The 22,025-nt window shown below is 44.1% G+C and overlaps 1 protein-coding gene across 2 annotated transcripts in view; it reads right to left on the reverse strand.

The window, feature by feature from the left end:
• Positions 1-1,726: 1,726 nt before the first annotated feature.
• The window catches only part of MORC2 (MORC family CW-type zinc finger 2), a 45,771-nt gene continuing 25,472 nt past the window's right edge, over positions 1,727-22,025 (reverse strand). For both annotated transcript variants that reach the window (XM_082203058.1, XM_082203059.1), the window contains 21 exons: positions 20,075-20,183; positions 19,246-19,405; positions 18,965-19,076; positions 17,697-17,822; positions 16,682-16,761; positions 16,089-16,171; positions 13,953-14,038; positions 13,044-13,184; positions 11,626-11,780; positions 11,300-11,428; positions 9,615-9,720; positions 8,816-8,945; positions 8,147-8,221; positions 7,667-8,056; positions 7,091-7,234; positions 5,703-5,757; positions 5,193-5,334; positions 4,672-4,866; positions 4,121-4,214; positions 2,441-2,629; positions 1,727-2,057 (listed from right to left, as the gene is read on the reverse strand). In XM_082203058.1, coding sequence (XP_082059184.1) covers positions 1,989-2,057; positions 2,441-2,629; positions 4,121-4,214; positions 4,672-4,866; positions 5,193-5,334; positions 5,703-5,757; positions 7,091-7,234; positions 7,667-8,056; positions 8,147-8,221; positions 8,816-8,945; positions 9,615-9,720; positions 11,300-11,428; positions 11,626-11,780; positions 13,044-13,184; positions 13,953-14,038; positions 16,089-16,171; positions 16,682-16,761; positions 17,697-17,822; positions 18,965-19,076; positions 19,246-19,405; positions 20,075-20,183 — 2,770 coding nt within the window. In that variant the 3' untranslated portion in view covers positions 1,727-1,988. The remainder of the gene's footprint in view (positions 2,058-2,440; positions 2,630-4,120; positions 4,215-4,671; positions 4,867-5,192; positions 5,335-5,702; positions 5,758-7,090; positions 7,235-7,666; positions 8,057-8,146; positions 8,222-8,815; positions 8,946-9,614; positions 9,721-11,299; positions 11,429-11,625; positions 11,781-13,043; positions 13,185-13,952; positions 14,039-16,088; positions 16,172-16,681; positions 16,762-17,696; positions 17,823-18,964; positions 19,077-19,245; positions 19,406-20,074; positions 20,184-22,025) is intronic.

The following is a 22,025-nucleotide window of genomic DNA, read 5'->3' on the forward strand; positions in this document are numbered from 1 at the left end:
TCCCCATTCCTCCTTGGAAAATAACAAAGCAGGAGTTGCTGTTTATCTCTTTTTCTGGAAAGACAGATGTAGCACTGCATGATTTCATGTCTCCCTATCACTTTGCACACACAAGATGTTTATTTCCTCTCCACTCCCCCGAGCCCACCTGCTTCAAGGCAAGCCAACTCTCAATCACTTCAAACATTTTCCGTATTTAGTATGGGGCACAGGTGAGGGTCTTGTTTTCGTCCACCTTAACAGCATGATTGAATCGGCCACTCTGCAGGAAGCATCCGTCTGGAGGTTGAAGTCTCTCTGCACAATTCTATAGAAAAAGGGGTGGGGGGAGGGCCCATTTCCCTTCTCGGGGATGGTCCCTCTGGGAACGGCTGCAAAGTGTTGTCACTGTCTTAATCAAAACTGAGGAAGAGATTATTTTTTCCTAACGTTTCTTAGATGCTTGCAGCAGCTGCAAGGGTCAGCTCAGTTTGCCACGGTAGTACACTTGCTGGGGAGTCCTCAGAGACAGAGCCTCTTTTCCTGTTTTTTTGGCTTGATATTGAAGTTTATTATTTATTTTTCAAGAAAGAGAAATGGCAGCAAAAAGGGGAGAGTATATTTTGAGTCCCAAATTTTCCCTAAATTCTATTGAGCTCTGCTGTTATTGAGAGACTGCACAGTCAGCTGTGTTTAGACTGCAAAAGGCCTCCTTGTCCAGAGTTGGTTTTTTTTAATGGGTTGGAACAGTAGCTTCTTAAAATACACTACCACCCCAAACTACTGGAAATTGCCAAGTGCTGGAAGACATCATTCTTGCAACCCTTTCTGAGAGACCCATTTCACTGTGAGAATAACACACTGACCTGTGTGATCGTTCAGCAACCCCATAAAATCTGTCTTGAAGTGATGCTGTAAATGCCAGCCTTATTAATGCAACTGTGCTCTAGCTAATGCTTTTGGTCTTACCTCTTCTTATAAAGGACAGAACTGGTTACATTCTTTAAAAGGACAGAGTAGTACCTCAGAGAACTGGTAATCTAGCAAAGCGCTTGGGTCTCAGACTCAACAATGTGGAAGCAGCCGATTTGCAAGCAAGGGTTAGCCAAGCTTGGCCAGAAAGATGCCACCTGCAGGAGCAGCAGTTTCCCCAAGGACTTAAACCCTGGGTTACTCCCAGACATCTCACCTTTAACTGAAGATACCAGGACCATATGCACGAACTCTACTGCTGAGCTGTGGCCCCTCTTTATGATCACAGAACTAAGGTGGCAGGAGCTCTTTCTCCCTGTAATACACAGAAGAGTGTTAAAGGCTCCCTGAACCCCCCCCCCAGGCATCCTAAAAGAGACAATCTGCTCATTCAAGCTTATTGCTGCCATGCTGAAGATGGTATGACACGGTACCTAAGGTTTAACGCTGATCAACGTCTCCATGGTATCAGCACAAGTTTAAAGACCTACTGACGCTCAGCCCCAAGCCCTTTTTTTGGGTTGAGCTACACACCCTCTGTCAGCAGAGGTTTGCTCTCCCACTACTGCACAAGGAACGCTTTCTGACTGTGAGGCTTGTAGTTTGTGGCTTCTTCCTGTAAAGACACCCCCACAGGTGACAAAGTGGCAGGGTTGCCCTTGTGCCAGCAGCACGTTTTATAAGCTCCACTGTACTTCTTCGTAACAGGCACAACCCACCACATATCTTAAGCTTAACAGAGGCCACAGATCAATCCTTTGCACCAAGCAATGCATTGGGTTTTGTGCTATTATTATTATTATTATTACTACTATTACAGGTTGTTGTTTTTTCCAAAATATTTATAAACAAAAGGCTAATAACCTTCAACAGCACTTCTGTTACATATGTAAAAAAAAGGGCTTAAGAACAAGTTGTACTCCAATGCACACTAATACAATACAGCGTCTAATGTCCTCAGCCACACTTCTCTACACATCACTCTGGGATTTTCCAGGGAACCGACTTCACACGGGTGTTGGAATCCAATTGGCTGGTCAGTCTCCCCTCGTGATCAGGTCCTCGATGTATGCATCCAGTTCGTCATCTGTACTGAAATCAATGTCCTGAAACCAGAAAAGGGAAATAATAGTTCAATGCCTATGAGAAAGCACTTGATACAGTAGGGCGACTACTTGCTAGCTGGCGCTGATGTGAGTCGTAGCTGAAAACATCTGGAAGACACCAGGTTAAAAACATGCTCAGATTTTTGAGATTCTGTCTGTTGTATTTTTGTGATTAAGAAATTTGTTTCCATACTCATATATTTCCTTGTAGCCAGAAGGAAGAGGGAAATAACAAGAAAATATGTAGAATAGCAATATAAATATGTGTTCTGTGCAGCAGAGTAGATGCAACCAAACTTCTTGGATAATTTACATTTAAATAAAAAAGTCATAATGAAAAAACATTTCCAGTTTTTTGCAATTCTGGCTGGGGCCTCACTCACCTCTTGGACTTTTTTGAGCAGTGATACTATGTTAGTCCTTAGCTTCTGGAGTTTCTCTTTTGTCTCTATGAGCTTCTGTTCTTGGATGTGAAGCTTCTCCTCAGAGGCTTTGGCCTGGGCATTAGCTTGAGTCTGGTAGGAGTTGCATAAATTTTTCAGCCCCTTCTCATACTGCTTGAAATATTCTTTCTGCAGGGAGGCAAGACACAAGAGAGTCTGTTCTAGGAGCTTCAAGAAAAACCACATGTATTGTTGCAATATGTCCTTACGCAGTGGGAGGCCACACTCACACCATACATTTAAAGCTGTATCATACCACTTTTAAGCGTCATGGCTTCCCCCCAAAGCATCCTGGGAACGGTAGTTTGTTAAAGGGTGCTGAGAGTTGTGAGATCCCTGTTCCCCTCAGAGAGGTACAATTCCTAGAGAGATTTAACAATCACTATCTCTTCCCAGAGAACTCTGGGAAATGAAGGTCTGTGAAGAGGAGTAACAGTGTGGATGTAGCCAAAGTGTGTTTCCTTCCCTCACCCTCACTTGTGGCAGAGTGCCACAAGGCTCTTGTCTGAGGATGTAGATACACTGAAATCTTTTGCTGCGAAATTATGTCTGTCTGTCTGTCTTTCTTTCTGTTAAATAATATCCATGTTTGCCAGAAGGCCAAAAAAATTAATTGGAGTTAAACTCTGCATTTGCTATTAAGTAAGAGCTGCCTTCCACCCCTGCAGTCTGCTGCCCTCTGCTGGCTAAAAAGTGTCTGGAAAAAGACAAGAGCTGTTCACATCCCAAAAGGGTCTCATTTATTTTAAACGCTTGCACAAAAGGTGTCAGGCAACCCTTTTCTCTCCCCTTTGTGGCACATTCAAATTATAATCTGAGGGTTTGGCTCCTAATTTAGGCACTTTATATACATTATAAAAGGCTACAATTATGGTGATATCATAACCACCAGCTCCAGAAAATGTCTCACTAAAGTCGATGCGACACTGAGTTAAAAGGGCAGAAATCTGCCCCTCTAAAAACTGGCAGCTGGCAAAGTATAGAGGAGTAGTTCTCAAAGTTTGTGGTACCACCCCCTGGAGACGTTTACCTAGGTGGGCGCTAATGAGACAACAGGGAGGCACGGGGGTGCTGGAGGTGCTCCCCCTAAGTGCACTGAATGCTTATTTGCAATTGAGCAGGCTAGAGCCTAGAGCAAACACCTTCCTTGCGTCATATTTAAAGTTTTATTGCTCATCACTTTCAAAGCTATTTCCTTTGGTCACATTTATATTTACAATTCTGTATTGTCACAAGTCAGAAGACAGCTATTGGTTTTCATATAAATTAGTCACTGTGCATCTGTGGTAGGTGAAGGTTTGTGCATGTCTGGTAAACTGAGTTATGTATGGATATTTTTGTTATAAATTTCCTTCACCGTTATGTTTTCAAGAGCAAGAATGTGTAACCATTCTTTGCTGGATTTTATTTTGTGATTATCTTCCTCAGTGGGTCGTGCAAACTGCTATTCTGAATAATGCTTTTTTATAGGGTTGGGTATTTGGGCACTGGAGAGGAGTTCATGGAACCAAGTGGGCTGTGCCCCCCAAAAAACAGGGAACAACTGGTGCAGAAGCTAAGAATGTAGCAAGAGCAGCCACCAGCTCAGGTCTTGCCTTCACTTGTAAGCACAGGACTCACCAGAGGGAAAGCAGCCAGCTCTTCCAAATTCATGGCACTCAGGTCATTCTTGGAGATGGGGAAATTTGGGGGCAAGAAGTACCGCAAGCAATTCCTGCCCAAACAAAAACAAGCATGCTAAGAAGAGCAAGGCTATGTGTGCATTACAATTTGGAGAACACAGGATATTTTACAGAGTACAGAGTTCATCTTCTTGAACAGCTTATTCTCCCCGCATCCCTTTTCATTAATACACCGAGTTTCTGCTCCTTGCGATTCTGAAGATATGCTTCCAAAGATGGTGGGGGCAATGCCTGGTGGAACCACAACGAAGGCAGAATAAATTATGCAAAGTTGCTCAATTTGCATTGGCACAGGCTGCGGAGTTTAGATTGCTCAGGCACAGAATATTAACACTTTGGGCACTTTCTCTGTCCCAACAAAAGAAAATCTACAGCAGGTAACAGGTCAGATACAGTAAGAACATCACACTGGCAACAGGGTGTTAAAAGCAAAAGCAGGAGTCCAAAATTAAGCTGGCATCTATAAAGCTGCTTAGCAAAGAGGCTCACCGGAGAGATTGAGCTAGTAAGTCTACAGTCTCATGGCTGTTGCTGGAAGCGGTGGTGTCCGGCTCAGTCCGGACACACTCTGAGGTAGAGGGCTCAGGCGCAAGGTCTTCCTTCTCTTGCTCTTGAGTGTCTGGAGTTTGCAGTTCTGGTGAAGGAGGCTTCATGAGTCGAACATCCTTGCTGTTTTTCTCGACCCTGAAGGGAGCAACAGACACATCACAAGGAATCCTTGCCATTCTAAAGACCTGAGTAACAGTCTTTGCTGCCTCCCCACAGCAAACTGATGTGCTGACAGCCATTCCCTGGGTACCGAAGATTTGCTTTACATAGTGATGACCAATACTGGCTGGCATTCATTTCCCTTTCCCTGTCTATACACTGTGCTAGAGGCAGCAGCTACCACAGCCCCTGCATCCCAATATAGCTGTGATTCCTACATTGCAGGGGGCTGGTCAAGATGGCCCTTGTTGTCCCTTCCACCACTACAATTCTATGACTCTACACACACACACACAAATTACCAGCGATCTCTTGGGGTGGTATCTGTCGGGACATAGTCAAACTTCACTTTCCAGCGGATACCTTTCTTGCCCGCCTCCACACATGTAACTCGGCCAGTGAACCACTCCTTGTTCACTCGGACTTCCACGTGGAGTCCTTTATCTGAGGGGCACAGAAGGGCAGAAAGTCTTGCATTAAGCATCTGTTTTCAAAGCAAGCAACTGCTTTCAAACAGGATTGAGGTTCAAATCTTTTGTTTAATCCAGAAACAGCATCCCATGGAAATTACATCGCTTAATGTGCCAGAAAGAGATACAGCTTGGTCCCATTCATTATTATGCAGGTTTAAGGGTTAGTCACAGTGGCTGTATTTGAAGCCAGGTGGTTTTGCTTTAACCTGGACTATAATCTTAATGGATGTAGAACAGATCTGCCCCAAACCTGCAGCCATCATGGTGTCCAATACATGCACCATTTTGCTCCCCTGGAAGAATCAAGTAGGTGCAGAGACCAAGCGACTTATTTCTTACCTTTCTGTGCCCTCTTCAGTTCTGCCAAATCATCTTCCCCTCCGCTGTCTGTGAGCTGAAAGCAGAGTTAATAGAGACTCAGCATAGAGTACTTTACTAACTAAAAGAAGACCCAACAAAAAGCTAGCTTTAGAAACTATCTGTGGGCATTTTCATTTGCACTCAACTTTCTGGGCTGGGGATAAGCAGTACTTATGGAATAAAATGTTAATATATTGCTTAAACACAATAGCCTTGCAGCCATTTGTCACCTAGAACAAAAGACTAGAGCAGTCATCCTCTAACTGTGGACAGAAGCTAGTAGCCACTGATGGCCTTATCAAGAAATAATAATAAATAAAATACTAAATTTAAAACTATTATTCTTTGTGAATTTCTCCTCTTTTAAAGCAAACCAAGTTGGTGGCCATCACTGCTTCTTGAGAGAGCGAATTCTATAGTTAACTCTGCGCTGTGTGAAAAAGTACTGATGATTTTACAAGTTAAATTATGATGTTATGCAGGGCAGATTGCTCACTAGCCCTGAAGCAGTCAGTTAAGCTATAGCAGCACAGCAAAGCAGGAATTTCCAGGCAGGAACACAAAGAGTCATCACTGCTGAAAGTCATTGCCTAGTGGTTAGATTGGGTAGTGCACTGGAACTAAGGAGACCATGTAATTAGCCATGTAATTGTTTCATAACAAGAGCAATCAAATTTGGTTTTGTCATTAACACAAGCATCAAACCTTTTAAAGATTACTTTCCTTCTTGTTCTCATAACCTGAACTCCACTTAAAATCCCTGCCCATTATATGACAAGTTTTAACCACTTAATGAAACGGATTTCTTTTGATAAATCAAATGCCCAACTCCAGGTGAAACTGTAAGTCAAAACTTGACAAACAATGGACAGATATTTTAATGGAGTTACAAAGTCATGAGAAAAACAAAGGTGATCTTAAAACAGGTTTGGCACTTCTGCTAATTGCAAAAGACACACATCTGATAGCTTTTGCTGTGAAACTGAGTGAAGGCTGCCATTTGATGGAACACATTATCATATCCTACCTGTGCTTCAGATGAAATACAGAACATTGAGGCAATTGGGGATTTTATCTCCATGTCCTATATCTGAGCTCAAGCAGAGGAAAGACACGATAATACACTCCATCAATTGGCAGCCTTCACTTGAGGAGTTTAAGGGGAGGACAAATTCAGCTTGTTTAACTGCTCGTCTTGGATCTGACTGTCAGAACTGTCTGTCCAGACAGTTTTCACTCACTGACTTCACCAAAATATAGATGTCTATATTTTGGCAAAAGTTCCAGAGGGGATGGAATAGGGACGAAGAACAGCAACTTTATGGGATTCTGAATGGCAAAATCAGACTTGCAAATGTCTCACTCACTTCCACCTCCACCTCGTTGGTGTCTTTCTTCTCTTCTTTCACTGTCACGTGTCGCCCATGTTTCCTCTTCTCTTTCCTTGGCCCAATTTCCTCTTCCAATTCATCCTCTATTGAGCTAATGCTTCTCTTCTGGGAACCTGAAGCCTGCAGAGATTAAGACACGCACTCAACCACCACAAGGAAGACGCATTGCTCCATGGACCATGCGGTTGCATTTCCAAAAGGCAGAGGCACAACACAGCTACGTGAAGGCAGGAAGGGGCCTTATGTTGATTCTGAACCCATCAAGCTCAGACTTGCTGACAGTGACTGCAAGCAGCTCTCCAGAGTTTCAGGCAGAGGCAATTACCCAGAGATGCTGGAGATTAAATGTGAGACCTTCCACAAAGCAAAGTTGGTGAACATAAGAACAACCCTGCTGGATCAGGCTAGAGGGGGCCCATCTAGTCCAGCATCCTTTTCAGATGCCCTGAAGGGACATCCTATGTGTTTCTTATCCCGGTTTCTTAATGCTGGCCGTTGACTGTAATAATAAATGAACCTGATTGGTTTTTACAGAGGAGGCGTGTGTCTCACCTGGGGGTGCTTCACGACAGGGGATTTCTTCACCGACAGCTGTCCCTTTGCAGGTCTTGGGCTGGGGGATCTGTGGTGGTTCTTGGAGTTCTGAAGAGGAGAAGGGGGCACCCTGCCACTTGCTGCAGGCTTGGAGGCAGGCCTGACAGAGGTGGATGTGGACCTCCCAGGTGTCACCACCACGTGATTGGAAAGCCTGGCTTCTTCCCTGGAGACTGAACTCTGTGGCTTAGAGCTGCTGGTGGCTGGCCGAGGTGGGGGCCCCTTATTCTGCTGGCCAGTGGACCTGGAAGTGGTCAGTGGGGCAGGAGGTTTGCTTGGGGCATTTCGAATCACATCTGGCAGAGGGGGAGAGCGTGGCCGTTGTGGCCTACTCAGTGGGTCTGAATTCTGTAAGGAGGAGGAGAGAAAAGGCAAAGTCAGCTCAGGCTAAGTGCGGAGAGCAGGTGTACAGGCAGCAATGGAAGGGGTGGCACTCACCTCTAGTGCTGGACGGGTGGTGACTTCCAAGGGCAGCTTCCGCAGGTCAGCTTGGGAACGTATTGGAGTCGTTTTCTGGAGCAGAGCAGATGGAACAAAGACATTAAGAACAGCCACTGCTGGCTTCAAACCTACTTCCTTAGCAAACCTCACAGACCCTCTTCATCCCTGAGAAATTGTATTAAGTACCTGATGACTCAGTGAAGCCCCACTATGTGAGGTGGGGCAATGCTTTTCAGATTGAGATTGCTACAAACTAAGGGGCTGATTTGCACACACATGCAACACCAGTAGCCGAAAGTGATGATTAATATGGGAAATCGTGCTACCTTCAAGACAAGACAAGTTCTATCTGTTCCTGGCTCAGTTTACATATGCAAATCACAACACTTGCTGCTGTGTAGGGCTGAAACAAAAATTATCCATGAATGGAGAATTTCCAGTTCAAATTTGGGGGTGGGGTCACAAAAGCAGATCAAGATCCTGGGGGGAGGGAACACTGGCTGTCCATGTAATACCCTAGTGGTTAGTGGCTGTAATTCTTTGACCCTGCCACCACCTGAATGCATTCCAACAAGAACCTCACTTGAAAGAGACAACTGAATATACAGCATCACTGGCGAAGAATGAGACAGACTGCGGATCGGGGGGCCCAGTGTCCAGACTTGCCTGCAGCGCCTCCAGCTTCTCCTGCTCCCGGCGAATTTTCTCTGACAGCTCTTTCTGCTTTTCCTCCTGAGACTTCTCTTTCCTCAGCACACAGAGGGGAACCTTCTGCTTCTGCTCAGGAGTTTCACACCTGCCAGGGAGAGGAAAAAGACAGCAGGAAGACTTTAGCAAGGTGAAGGAAGAATGTAAACATGAGAGCAAGTTAAAAAACAACCACCCCAGAGCAAGTTTGGGAAATGCCTGCTCTGTCCAGAGGCTAAACTTCCACACCATACAGGCTCCCCTCTGTAATGAATGAAAGGACAAGAAGAAAAAGTGTAGGCTTAAGCTGTCAAGCCTATAAAACATCTTGTAGCCCTGATGGGCTATGCTCTGCCTCCACAGAAGCAGTAAATGCTTCTGAAATCCAGCTGCAGGAAACCACTGGAGGGAAGTTGCTGTTGAGCCCAGGTCCTGCTTATGGGCTCCATTGCATCTCTCACCTGAATGATTTCTATGGGCTCCCATGCCTTTCTCCCTTGACTTTATTTACATGGCAGCATAAAAACATAGGTTCTCTGGATGGCTTACAACTAATAAATGCAAATAAACGAGAAAGCCCAGATAACAGATCGAGAAGATCAGTTATTTTAAATGGCCTGGGTTTATTAAAAAAAACCTCCCATGGCAAAGATGGGAAAACATATGGCTCTGTCAAATATGGACCCCAACAACTGCACAGTTACAAGCTAGCGCTTACAGACTGCTGTGCAGATTACTAAATTAAGAGGGCTCAGAGAGCTTCATAACACATCCTCACCTGTCCTGATCAGGGCTGGGGTTCATGGCACAAACCCAGGTGTCTGGGTTTTCCTGCTCCACGGAGCTGAGCTGGAAGGGGAGGGTCCGCCATTTCAGACACAAGTCTATTGACACAAAGACAAATCATGCCATTAGCAAATTGCAAAGCCAGATGAAAGAAACCCACTCTGCACCCAGGGCCTGCAAGCAAGGACTTGGTAATGTGAACGAACACTAAATATGTAATTGTTTTAACTGTTTTTTAGGAAACTGTTTTATTCCATGTGATTATATTGTAAACCACCTTGGGATGTGTCAGGGAACTGCCATCGGAGGGACAGGTGGTGGAAGGGCTCACAGAGGTTGGGAGGGAGTCAGCAGCGAAAGCAGGGACCAGCAGGAGGAGAGATGGGTCTCTGGAGGAAGGTCTCATGAATGCGGAGAGAGACGCAGCAGCTAAAGCAGGAACTAGCAGGGAAGAGGGAGGGATCAGGGACACGTCCAGCGAGAACAGCGGGGAGGTGTCAGAAGCTCCCATAGGGAGACCCATTCTTCGCCGGAAGCTGCCACGTCGTGAGTCCAGAAGACGCGTTTTCGTTAAGGAGCTTCTTTGCTGGAAGCGCTTCCGCAAACAACCACTGTCGGAATCTACGAGTGACTAGGGCAGACATGTTTGAGGAGCTCTGTCACACACAGAGGTTTGTGGAGTGGCACAAACTCTGAGGGAGCACGATTTTACGCACAAGCAGCTAATCATCCCATCACAGGATGATTCATATATTTTGGATTATTTATTAAATTTATTAGTTGCTTTTTTGCCACAGCAACTCAAAGTGACTTACAATATTTTAAATAAGAAACAAACACATACATACATTTAAGTCAGCATTTAAAAAATCTAAGAGACAAATCTTTTTCTTTTTTTTAAAGAACTACAGTCGTACCTCCTTTTGCGGCCGGGATCCGTTCCTGAGCCCTGGCCGCTAGCCGAAAAGGACACAGGGCAAAGTGCCGTGTCTGCGCACGTGCGCGGAGCGGTTTGCGCTTCTGCGTATAGTGATTTAGCGCTTCTGCGCAGGCGCAAGTGGAAAACCCGGAAGTAACCTGTTTCAGTACTTTGCTGCGGACGTTCGCCAGAATGGACGCTAGACAAGGCGGACGTTCGTGGAGGTATTATTGTACATTAAAACATCCCACCCACTGTAGGAAGCCACAGATAATTAAAAGCCAAAGGCCTAGTGGAAAACAAATGCTTTTGTCTGGTGCCTAAAGATATGCGATGATGGCTCCAGTCTAGTCTCCCTGGGGAGCGTGTTCCACAAGCGGGAAGCCACCACTCTAATGTTGCCAGCTTCCAGACCTCCTGCGGAGAGAGCACTCAAAGAAGGGACTTGGCCGATGACTGCAGGGGTGAAGTAATAATGACAATGATATGCTTATTGTTCTTTGCTCCCCCCCCCCGTAAAAAAGAACACCAAGAGAGGGCTGACCCCCCCCCCACCTCCTAGTTCCCAGCACAATTAAGAAATCAGTTCCCAAGATTCTTTGGAGGAAGCCACATGCTTTGAATATGCATGGTGTCAATCTAGCCTTTTATCACTATAGTTTGGTTGTTTTGCCGCCTAAGGCACTGCTGGGGCTTCAACTCCCTGCAAACACCTTTCCAATCCTGGAATGCCGGAAACTCGGCACTACCAGACGTACCGCACTGAATGGTGGTGGGGATCTCCATGGCTCTCCGCCGCTTGTAACGCAATTCATTTGATGGAGGCTGGTTCCAGTTAGCAGATAAATAGCCAAAGTCATCCCAGAACTTGCTTATACCTTTCTGTGCTGGAGGGTTGTTGTTGTTGTTGTTGTTGGGTTTTTTTGAAAAACGAAACAAAGCATCAAGATGAGTAAGCAAGCAAGCAAGCAAGCAAGCAAACAAACAAACAAACACACACACAATAACTATCCATTGTCCCTTCCCTGTGTCTAGCATTCCCCTTCCATGCCCAACATCCCACCAGATTGCAAGAGCGGCTTACCAATCTCAACATCCTTCCAGTACTGAGCCAAATGTTCTCCCATTGCCCTTAGTAAGTGCCGATACTCCTTGGCGTCGGCAAAGTCCTGCTTGTTATGTGTTGGCTCCAAAACCAGGTAGGGGACGTCAACCACTCCGACAACACCACCGCATGCCCTGAGTGGGAGGAAACACAACAGTGATAAGCTTGCAGGCAGCAACCGGCCTGAGAAGGACAGAGTCGGAAGACAGGCTCCTTCCTTCCCACTACAGCAAACATGAACCTGGTTCAGTGTAGGGCAGACGGAGTAGGGTTAATTAAATATCAAGGATGGAATAACTCATGGAGGTGAAGGCTACTGATGGCTACCAGCCACAATGGCTATGCTGTGCCTCCAGAGTCAGAGGCAAACACGCTTCTGAATACCAGTTGTTGGAAACCGCAGGAGGGGAGAGTGCTCTTGTGGTTGGGTCCTGCTTGCCGGTTTCCCACATACATCTGGGTGGGAACTCGATGCTGAACTAGATGGGACCTTGGCCTTATCCAGCAGCCCCGTCTTATGTTTGAAATGAAAAGGCTGGATGTAATTAAAGGCTCCAGCAAACAGGGACCCAATGAATGAACAAAACTGGCTGCTACAGCAGCTGTGAAATTCGTCCACAGATGAAGCTTTCCGTTAATGCCGTGCCACGAACAACATGCATTTGTTTCTAGTAATCATGAGTTGCACATGTATCTCTGCACAACATGGACAGATGGTTCCCTATGATAATGTTCTGCTGGAAACAGATTATCTAATCTAAGAGAGTATCACCCTGACAAGATCATCTGTGTACTGTGCAGAGCAAAGGCTCTCTGCCAAATTGTAATTAGGATCAGTTTGGCACCATGATGAACTCAGTTTGCCTCCTACTCTTATGAACAATGCAGTTTGCTACCTGAAGTCTCTGTTTCCTTGAAGTTTCAATTCGTGGTTGAGGGGACCTTTAACAATTTAGAAGATGCAACTCAGGGTATACATGCAAAACCAACAATGGATTACTCCTCACAATATATTTAACCATTCATATGAAATCAGAGGGAATTAGAGAAAGTGTTTTCTCCATATCCCTGGGAGATATATTTCTGCTTTTGGGTTTCCCAGAAGAGGCACCTGGTTGGCCACAGTGAGAACAGGATGCTGGACTAGGTGGCCTGATCCAGCAGGCTATTCTTATGTTCTTAAGATAGTAAGAACTGAATAAAGCATGCAAAATAACTGTGCAATGAACTTGATTTGCTGCAGCTCCGTTTTCTTTTAAAGTACAGAATACACCAAGTGGAAGAGGAGGGTGGGGGTGGGGCTGATCAAGAGTCACATAACACAGGAGGAAACAGACCGATTCACTTTACTTGTCATTAAGGCAAGAACTAACTAGAGGTCTCTGCAAGAAACTCACATGCCACCCTCCAGCTGCGGGCCCACCTTCTCATACATCTTAATCAGTCGGCTGCAGTTATAGATAAACATCCCATCCAAATGCCGCTGCTCAATGTTCACGCCAAAGATGAAGTTCAGCTCCTTTGGTTCCTTGAGGGCTCTGCAACAAAGATGTAGAGAAAAGATAGCAAATAAGGCTGGAAATCCACTGGCAAAGCACAGAACAGCCAACGTATTTCCCAGTGCCCAGGAGGGCTCACATGTCAAATGCTTCCAACAAATAACAAGTGTATTGTGGGTACTTATTGGAAAGTGGGGGGGAAAAGGGGAATGAAAATGTATGGACGAGAAAAGGGTGAGTGTACAACAAATGAGGGTCCGCACATGACAAAAATTCTGACTTTTTTGCTGAATTCTTGATATTAGTATTTATTGAATTTTTACCCTGCCCTTCCTCTTGAAAACAAAACAAAAACATTCTAGATCAGTTAAAAATTCCAAAAACAATTAAAAGCTCTAAAAGCAGTTACACCCTGCGTGATCTCCGGATTGCCAAGAACAGTATTCTTCAACTTTGGTCAAATCCAGAACTGTCCACACCTAATTAAAACATTTTTTAAACAAGGAATTTGGAAAGCAGGGGTGCCAGCTTGAATGAAATATGGGGGGGGGGCTCTCCCTGCATAACTGATCATGTGACACAGGGCACGCACACCATTTGGATGGCAATGCTCATCAACTTTGGGAGCCCCCGGTCCCCACAAATATTTTAGGGGGGGCAGAAGAACCCTTGGCCCCTAAGAGTTGGCTCCCATGGTAAGGTATAAATGAAATGGATACACCTTCAGAACTGCAAGATCCTTGAGAGTCGCTTATCAGCAGGGGAACAAAGCAAGAGGCATGGAAGAACTGGAGCTCTGCCACTCACCGCTGCTTTGCCTCCCTGATCCTCTTCTTAACATCTGCCTCTCTACGCATGGTTATCGCCACATCTTGGGCTTGGCGCAACATGACCTACGGATGTGAAGCACACTTAAAATGGTTTCGCAATCTTGAAGCACTACCTAAAGTTTGTGTTTTTATACACACAGCTTCTCCTTAGTGGCCCTAAAAAAGGATTCTACAATAGTAGCGGTGAAACAGAATGACTATCTTATTTATTTATTAATACTAACTATATTTTCACAATATCAGATTCTCATGAAGTCTATGTATATATTGAAAACACACAAACTGCTGGACTTTAGACAAATTACTAACTTTCTTGTTCCAGAAGACGTTTTATGGTAGTGTTCAGTTTAATGAATAAGGCTTATTATTTTATTGTCCCATTTTCTGTGGACTGTTTTTATGTATACCACTTAGGAATGCAAATAATTAAGCAATATCTTAATAAATAAATACTCCGTCTTCCTATTTCATCAGGGGTTTTATCTTCTTCAAATTATCATGTATTATTCTTTTAATTCATCACATTATTTATATTTATTTACAACCGCACCCTTCTATTAAACTTAAGCATTACATTTAGTCTATTTCATAGTGAATTATCATAAATATTGTGCCACAGATTTCCACCTTTCACAATAATTTTAAAAACTTCCATTCTTCCTTCTGATAAGAAATAAATGCGGATGATACTCAGCTCTACTTCTCTTTTAAATCAGAACCAGTGAAAGCGGTGAAGGACCTGTGTGAGTGTCTGGAGGCAGTTGGAGAATGGATGGCAGTGAACAGATTGAGGTTGAGCCCTGACAAGACAGAAGTACTGTTTTTTGGGGACAGGGGGCGGGCAGGTGTGGAGGATTCCCTGGTCCTGAATCGGGTAACTGTGCCTCTGAAGGACCAGGTGTGCAGCCTGGGAGTCATTTTGGGCTCACAGCTGTCCATGAAGGTACAGGTCAATTCTGTGTCCAGGGCAGCTGTCTACCAGCTCCATCTGGTACGAAGGCTGAGACACTACCTGCCCGCGGACTGTCTTGCCAGAGTGGTGCATGCTCTGGTCATCTTCTGCTTGGACTACTGCAATGTGCTCTATGTGGGGCTACTTTTGAAGGTGACCCAGAAACTACAACTCATCCAAAATGTGGCAGCTAGACTGGTGATTGGAAGTGGCCGCCAAGACCATATAACACCAGTCCTGAAAGATCTACATTGGCTCCCAGTACATTTCCGAGCACAATTCAAAGTGTTGGTGCTGACCTTTAAAGCCCTAAAAGGCCTCGGCCCAGTACACCTGAAGGAGCGTCTCCACCCCCATCGTTCAGCCCGGACACTGAGGTCCAGCTCCAAGGGCCTTCTGGCAGTTCCCTCCCTGCAAGAAGCGAGGTTACAGGGAACCAGGCAGAGGGCCTTCTTGGTAGTGGTGCTCTCCCTGTGGAACTCCCTCCCATCAGATGTCAAGGAAATAAACACTATCTGACTTTTAGAAGACATCTGTAGGCAGTCCTGTTTAATGTTTGATGTTTTATTGTGCTTTTAATATTCTGTTGGGAGCTGCCCAGAGTGGCTGGGGAAACCCAGCCAGATGGGCGGGGTATAAATAATAAATTATTATTATTATTATTGCTAGATTGTTTGTTTGTTAATTGTGCCTGTACTATTTTCACAGATTTGCAAGCTGTAAAACTATGCTCCTCATTCTCTGATTCTATGCAATTCTGATCTGTGAATATTCTGAAATGAATCTTCTCCAAAAGAAGAAACTCTATGAAAGTAAAAGGGAATTATGCAATTATTACCTACATGAGCCATAAATGCAGAGATGAATTGGCCAAATCCTATTCACAGGATGTTCAGCCTCCCTTCACCACACATCACTTTAGAACATAGGCACAACTCGTAGGGGCTTCTTAACTCCTGCAGAGGAGGAGTAAAACCAGCAGAAATACTGACTGTCACCTGCTAGAACAGACACTCGAACTGTTTTGAGAGCCTAACCAGACACCATTCTTTCAGCCTCTTGCATTCACTGGCAGCAGTCCTGCTTAGCTCAAGGAAATGTGCCCCTGTCCTTCTTGAACACCAGGAATTCAAATCAACCACCAGACACTACAGATCTTACCCTGGATTCCCTAGTGAGGTCCCCTCCCAAGCGCAGCTCCAAAGCACGGGCTTTGCTCTCAGCTTCCCGAGCCTTTTCTTCAGCTGAAAACGCAAAGAGACAGTAGAATCAATGCAAACAGAACTGCAAAACCAAACAAAAACAAAAAACAAAAAACAAAAACCCAGGCTCTCGGGGGAGCTGTATTAGATGTAGTGTATCAGAAAATAGCAAGAATCTACACAGTAGAAGCAAGAAGCTACCTCTACTTGCAATGGCACGTACGTCAATTACAGTTATATGAAGACCTGATCATTTTGGGACCAGGCTATCACTTTGCAAATGGTCCTTTGCACAGCTCCAGTGATATCCATGAACCGACCTAGGGAACCTGGTTCAGAAAATAGACAGGATACGTGTACATTCAGTTTAATGGAATGACCTGACAAAGGTAGAGACCAATGTGCGTGTGTTTGTAGATGCCCATCGGATTGCTGATCAACTGAAAAATTCCTTAAGTAACACAAAGAGCAGAACTGGACCGGAATTACTTAGGCTATCAGAACTTTGAGGCAGCAGGTGGGTGGGCGGACTCACCCAGCCCTGGAACTCACCAATCCGAGCCAGATGCTCTGTTTTCTTCACTTCCTGCTCCGCTCTGGTCTTGAACCGCTTGGAAGTATATTTGTACATCCTGCCAGAGGGGGCAGAGGCAGGAGAGAGAAAACACTGTGTTAAACAGCAAACTTTAGATACAACTATTGACCCAAAGTCCCTGGTCAGATAAAATATCACTTTTATTGCATAGTTTATTTAGGCAGCAAGTCCTTTATCGGGATTCTGTAATTTAGTGATTCCCAAAGTGGATGGTAGGCAAGGGGGTAACAGGGGGGTGCTGGAGGTGTAAATAACTATGAGACTTTGAAAAACTGGGAGCTGTGGATCAAGTTTATTTGTTGAATAAACTAAGTAGTTATATGATTTTAGTTGTAAGCAAGGTGGTGTGGGCTCTAGATTTTGTAATGTCCTTTGAATGGACATTTTATGCAGCCTTACAAATAAGAACAGTCTCTCCAGGCCACAGGCAGAGCCTTCTAGAAGGTTCTGTAAAACAAAGCACATCACCTCCCCCAGCCTGTGCATTCCACACACAGGGCAAAGAGGCAAAGCCAGCATCTTCCCACAGGTGGAAGAGGGCAAGACCAATGATCCTACATTTGGAAAAGATGAGGTGCTGTGCAGGGGCCAAATGGCACTGTTCATTCTGAGCTCATTCAGTCTTCCTTTTGTGGCACAGGCCCATGCTTTAAAGCTCTGTGTCCGAGCACTATTTTTTCCCCCATGAAAACCCGCTCCTTACCACTTAATCAGAGAGAACAGCAATCCTCTGAAAACCCAAAATTTCGTTTGTTCCAATTCAGTGTTAAAGGAGAAGGCTTCACAGAGAAATAGCGGAGGGGGAGGGGGGAGTGCTGACACAGAGGTTTAAAGCACAGACCTGTGCCTGGAAAGTGTGGGGCAAAGGTAAGTGTGGACAAGCCCTATGCAACTTTTTCACCCTGCTGAGAAATTGTGGCACGCAGCAAAAACAGCCCCCTCGTAAAGTAAATCCTTGGCTATGACTCATACCTAGGCTTGAATAAGCAGCAGGAAAGACGCTTAGTCTGCACTTTGTGTCCATGGATAAATATTCTCATTCTGGGATCAATGTAGAGCACAGCAGCATAAGCACGGAAGGAACGACGCTCTGGCTTCCTGAAAGAGGGCGAAAATCATAGAATCACAGAGTTGGAAGGGACCCCAAGGATCATGTAGTCCAACCCCCTGCAATGCAGGAATCACAGCTAACGAATCCCTGACAGGAAGTCAAAGGAGACAGAAAACCAACCCCAGCCCTTAAGATCAGCCTTCTACCCATTCACTAGCTGATCATCATTGTGTGCAGAAAAGGAGACCAAGCTTATTCACATATGCCCAGGGTGCAAAAAGTGTCAGGGCAACTCAGTTAAACCCAGGTAAGGACATACACCTTCACCCAATCAACTTGGTTTGGGCTGAACATGACAACCCTTATGCTCTCCCCCCCACCTAACTCAAAGCTAAGTGAGTCTGTCTTCATTTTCCCAGAGGTGTTTGGAGAGTGACATGGTCCTACCTCTGTGTTTATAGCACCATTGGGGGAAGTCAGAAGCCATGAGAATCTCTCTCATGGCTTCTGCCCTTATTCTGAAGGTTGCTGTGAAATTAACGGTCTTACTTCAGGGCAGGCTTTGGAGAAACCATGATTTTCCACCCCACCTCCATTTCTGACTTTTGCCACAGTTAGTGCAAACTGAGAGATGAGTCCCAGCTCTCCTAAGTTTTCTGTGTGTGAGAGAGAACTCGAGGGAGGAGACGGGATGACTACAAACAACAGAAAGCTAATACATGCAGCCAAACTTGGTAGATTCTTCAGTAAGCCCGTTAAGAGAACTCTGAAGTTAGCTTTCCTTGAAAGAGGATTAAATGTAGATATGGCTTTAAGACTACATTCCATGTGTTAACACCCACACATTCCCAACTTTCTGTTTCTCAAGTGAATACCTGTGATTGACCAGTGTCTCATTTCTAGATCCTGTCAGCTAGAAACAGGCCTTGAATTTAAACATTCCTCAAGGGTCAGCTGCGACTCCCCTGTGTCTCAAGAGTGCTCACAAGCCCATAAAATTCTCCTTCCTATATCTGTCATTTAACCCACAATCTCCTCCGTGAAGGGTTAAATGAAGACAGAGAACCTCTACTTCCACCAAAGCACAAAAATAATTCAGCTGCTACAAGCAAGGGATGCCCTTTCCCATGAAGTAATTTGCTTCATAGAAACAGACTTAGATATGAAGCTTAGGCTGCATCAAGCTTACGTTCCCTCAGGTGGTGTTTCAGCCATCTGGATGTCTCGGGGATCTGAGGTCACATCTAGCTCAGGTTCACCATTATCCATCAGTTTGAGGTTGAAGATTATCACCAGAGTCCCTGAGGCATCAGATACAACAATATTAACTCTGTCATATACCCGTTCCTTCTTTGGGTAAAAAAAACCCCATAAGCATTGGGCTCTTATCATACACACAAGCATCAAATTTGGCATATATAGTGCCTTTTGGGGCACAAATCTCTGACCTTATGAAGATTATATTCTCACCTTTGTCCCCAGAGATCTTGTTAAACTGTTCCATTATTTCCTGCTCTGATTTAAAGGGAGAATACTTGTAAATTAGTTCAGTCTCAATGGAGAATTTCTCCATGTTGTCTGTCCAGGGTTCCCCAGTACGAGCATTCCAGGTGGGCAGTGGAACAATTACCTACCATTTAAAAAGAAAAAAAAAGACTTGAAATGGATACTTTCAAACAGTTATCCAGTAAGGTTGCAGCTTCTAAAAGGTCCCCATTTATAAAACTTATCCTCCACTATAAAGGCACTCCACCCTGCTAAGGACTAATCAACCCTGCTTTGGATCCTTGAATGTTTTGGCTAGCTGGAATGTGTCCTTGAACTTGGGTGATGCTTTTAGCTTGCCTGGACTGAGGGCGGAAAGGGATGTGTTGAGACCACGCAAAAACTACCCTACTGCACAAAGGTAAAAGTCATATTAAATGTGCTGCCTTCTTTTGACATGGGGGCCTCAGGTTTCCCAGAAAGTATGTGGCCTTTGGACTGAAAATGCTTCCTCATCCCTGTAGTAGACAATCCAAAACTAATGAGTGTCTAATGAAGGTCATCTCCAACAAGCTTTCAAGAAACTCCAAGATTTTCCATTATTGATTCAGCTGGCTCATAATCTTATTAGTAGTAGTAGTAATAATTTGTGTATTGCAAAAAGTTGAAACAAATTTAAGATATTGTAAAATAGTAAAAATAATAATAATTGGAGGGAGGGAGGACCTCATATTTAATACATAATAAGAACAGGCTTAAGTTGATATAGCTGTATATACTGTTTGATTCTACAAGTCACAAAATGTTTGCAAACCTCATCAATTCCTTCTTCCTCATGAAATGTGCGAGACAAGAAGAGGCAAGTGAGGCTGCTGTCCTTCTTCGTGAAGAGGATAAAATCCTTGCCAATACGCATGGAACCCCTATGGGAAGATTTCAGTGTTAAGGTACATACCAACAAGTCTTACTCAAGATCAATACACTGATTATAGCTAATCACATATTTGAAGCAGAAGCAGTGGTATCTTGGTTTACAACCATAATCCGTTCTGGAAGTCCAGTTGTAAACCAAAACAGGTTGTAACCCAAGGCGTGCCTTCGCCAATGGGACCTCCCAAAAAAAAAAAGGTTGTAATTCCCCCCCCCAACCAAAAAAAAGAAGGGGGGTTATAATAATAAAAAAGGGACACACACTTCTGGGTTTGACGTGGTTGTAATCCAAAACGGTTGTAATCCAAAACGGTTGCAAACCAAGGTACCACTGTACAGCTTAGGAGCAATATTAAAATACTCTGTTATCCATGTCCTAATAAACAGCATTTTTTTTCCTGATAACCAAAGATGTAATCTTGTTTACTGTTCCAACTTGAAGCAAGTACCCGACACTTACTGGTAAGTCACATTCCAGTGTGACCAAGATACTGACTTGCTCATAACGGCACAACAAAAACCAGCAACCCGCTAACTAAATTGAGTGATACTTCACATCCAATCAGCACCTCTGTTGTATAAATCGTAATGCAACACATTCATTTATCTGGACACTTGCGTGAATCATATCACTAAACTTTCTGCCACATTTCCTGTTTATAGGACTTCTGATATGTAGTTACATCATTAATAAAACTTGCAACCCTAGCTAGTAGATTAATAAGATAAAACCCTTGTTGATTTAGTGGAGTGGAACAGTTTTAATCAACAAGGACAATATTTAAGTAGGTTAAGGAAGACAGATTTGCTTACTTCTGAGACTATTTTGCTTTTGGTGTGTTACTTCCAATATGAAAAATATTTAAAAATAATATTTCTAATGAATGACAGCATTAAAAATATGTCATACAGTGGTGCCTCGCAAGACGAAATTAATTCGTTCTGCGAGTTTTTCCGTCTTGCGAATTTTCCGTCTTGCGAAGCACGGTTTCCCATAGGAATGCGGTTTTAAGAAAAAGGAAACAAACTTGCAGGACGTTTTCATCTTACGAAGCAAGCCCATTGGGAAATTCGTCTTGCGAAGCAACTCAAAAAACCAAAAACTCTTTCGTCTTGCAAGTTTTTCGTCTTGCGAGGCATTCGTCTTGCGAGGTATCACTGTACTTCCAACTGATGTTTCAAAATATGGCACCTATGTTGAGCTTGGGAAATACGTAAATCAAATGTGTATGATTACTCAACTAAAATTCTTCATTAGGGTTGTCAACCAGTTATCCAAAATAGTAGTTGATTTTTATATTATGTATTTTTCAATGGATAAGACTTTTCCTACAAATAATCCAATTGTCCCGTCCTACTCTGGCATTAAAATCCATCAGCAATAATTATATGTAGATGTAAAATAACAGAATAGACACCATAATCCAGATTCTTCCCATATTCCAGAGTTCAAGTAGCTTCTGTGCCTTGGAGCGTCCATGGCAGTTTGATTAGATGTACATATGGAGCAAAATATATAAACGTACAACAGATCAATGCTCTCCTACTTAGTTTCAGAAGAGAAACTTCTTGTTGAACTGAAATTTAGATTTCAACACACACACTATTTGTTGCCCTAGTCCTTTTGAAGAGGGGACTGTGGCTCAATGGTAAACATGGTTTGCTTATAGACAGGCTCAAATTCAACACTCAGCATCTCCAGGTAGGGCTGGGAAAGGCCCTCATCTGGAACTCTGGAGAGGTGTTACTGCCAGCATAGACAATGATGTGTTTGCTAAATGGTCAATGGTTTGATTCAGTATGAGGGAGCTTCTTACATACTGTATCTGCAACAT

Source organism: Podarcis vaucheri, assembly GCF_965113315.1.
Source record: "Podarcis vaucheri genome assembly, chromosome: 16".
In the NCBI taxonomy this organism is placed as follows: Eukaryota; Metazoa; Chordata; class Lepidosauria; order Squamata; family Lacertidae; genus Podarcis; species Podarcis vaucheri.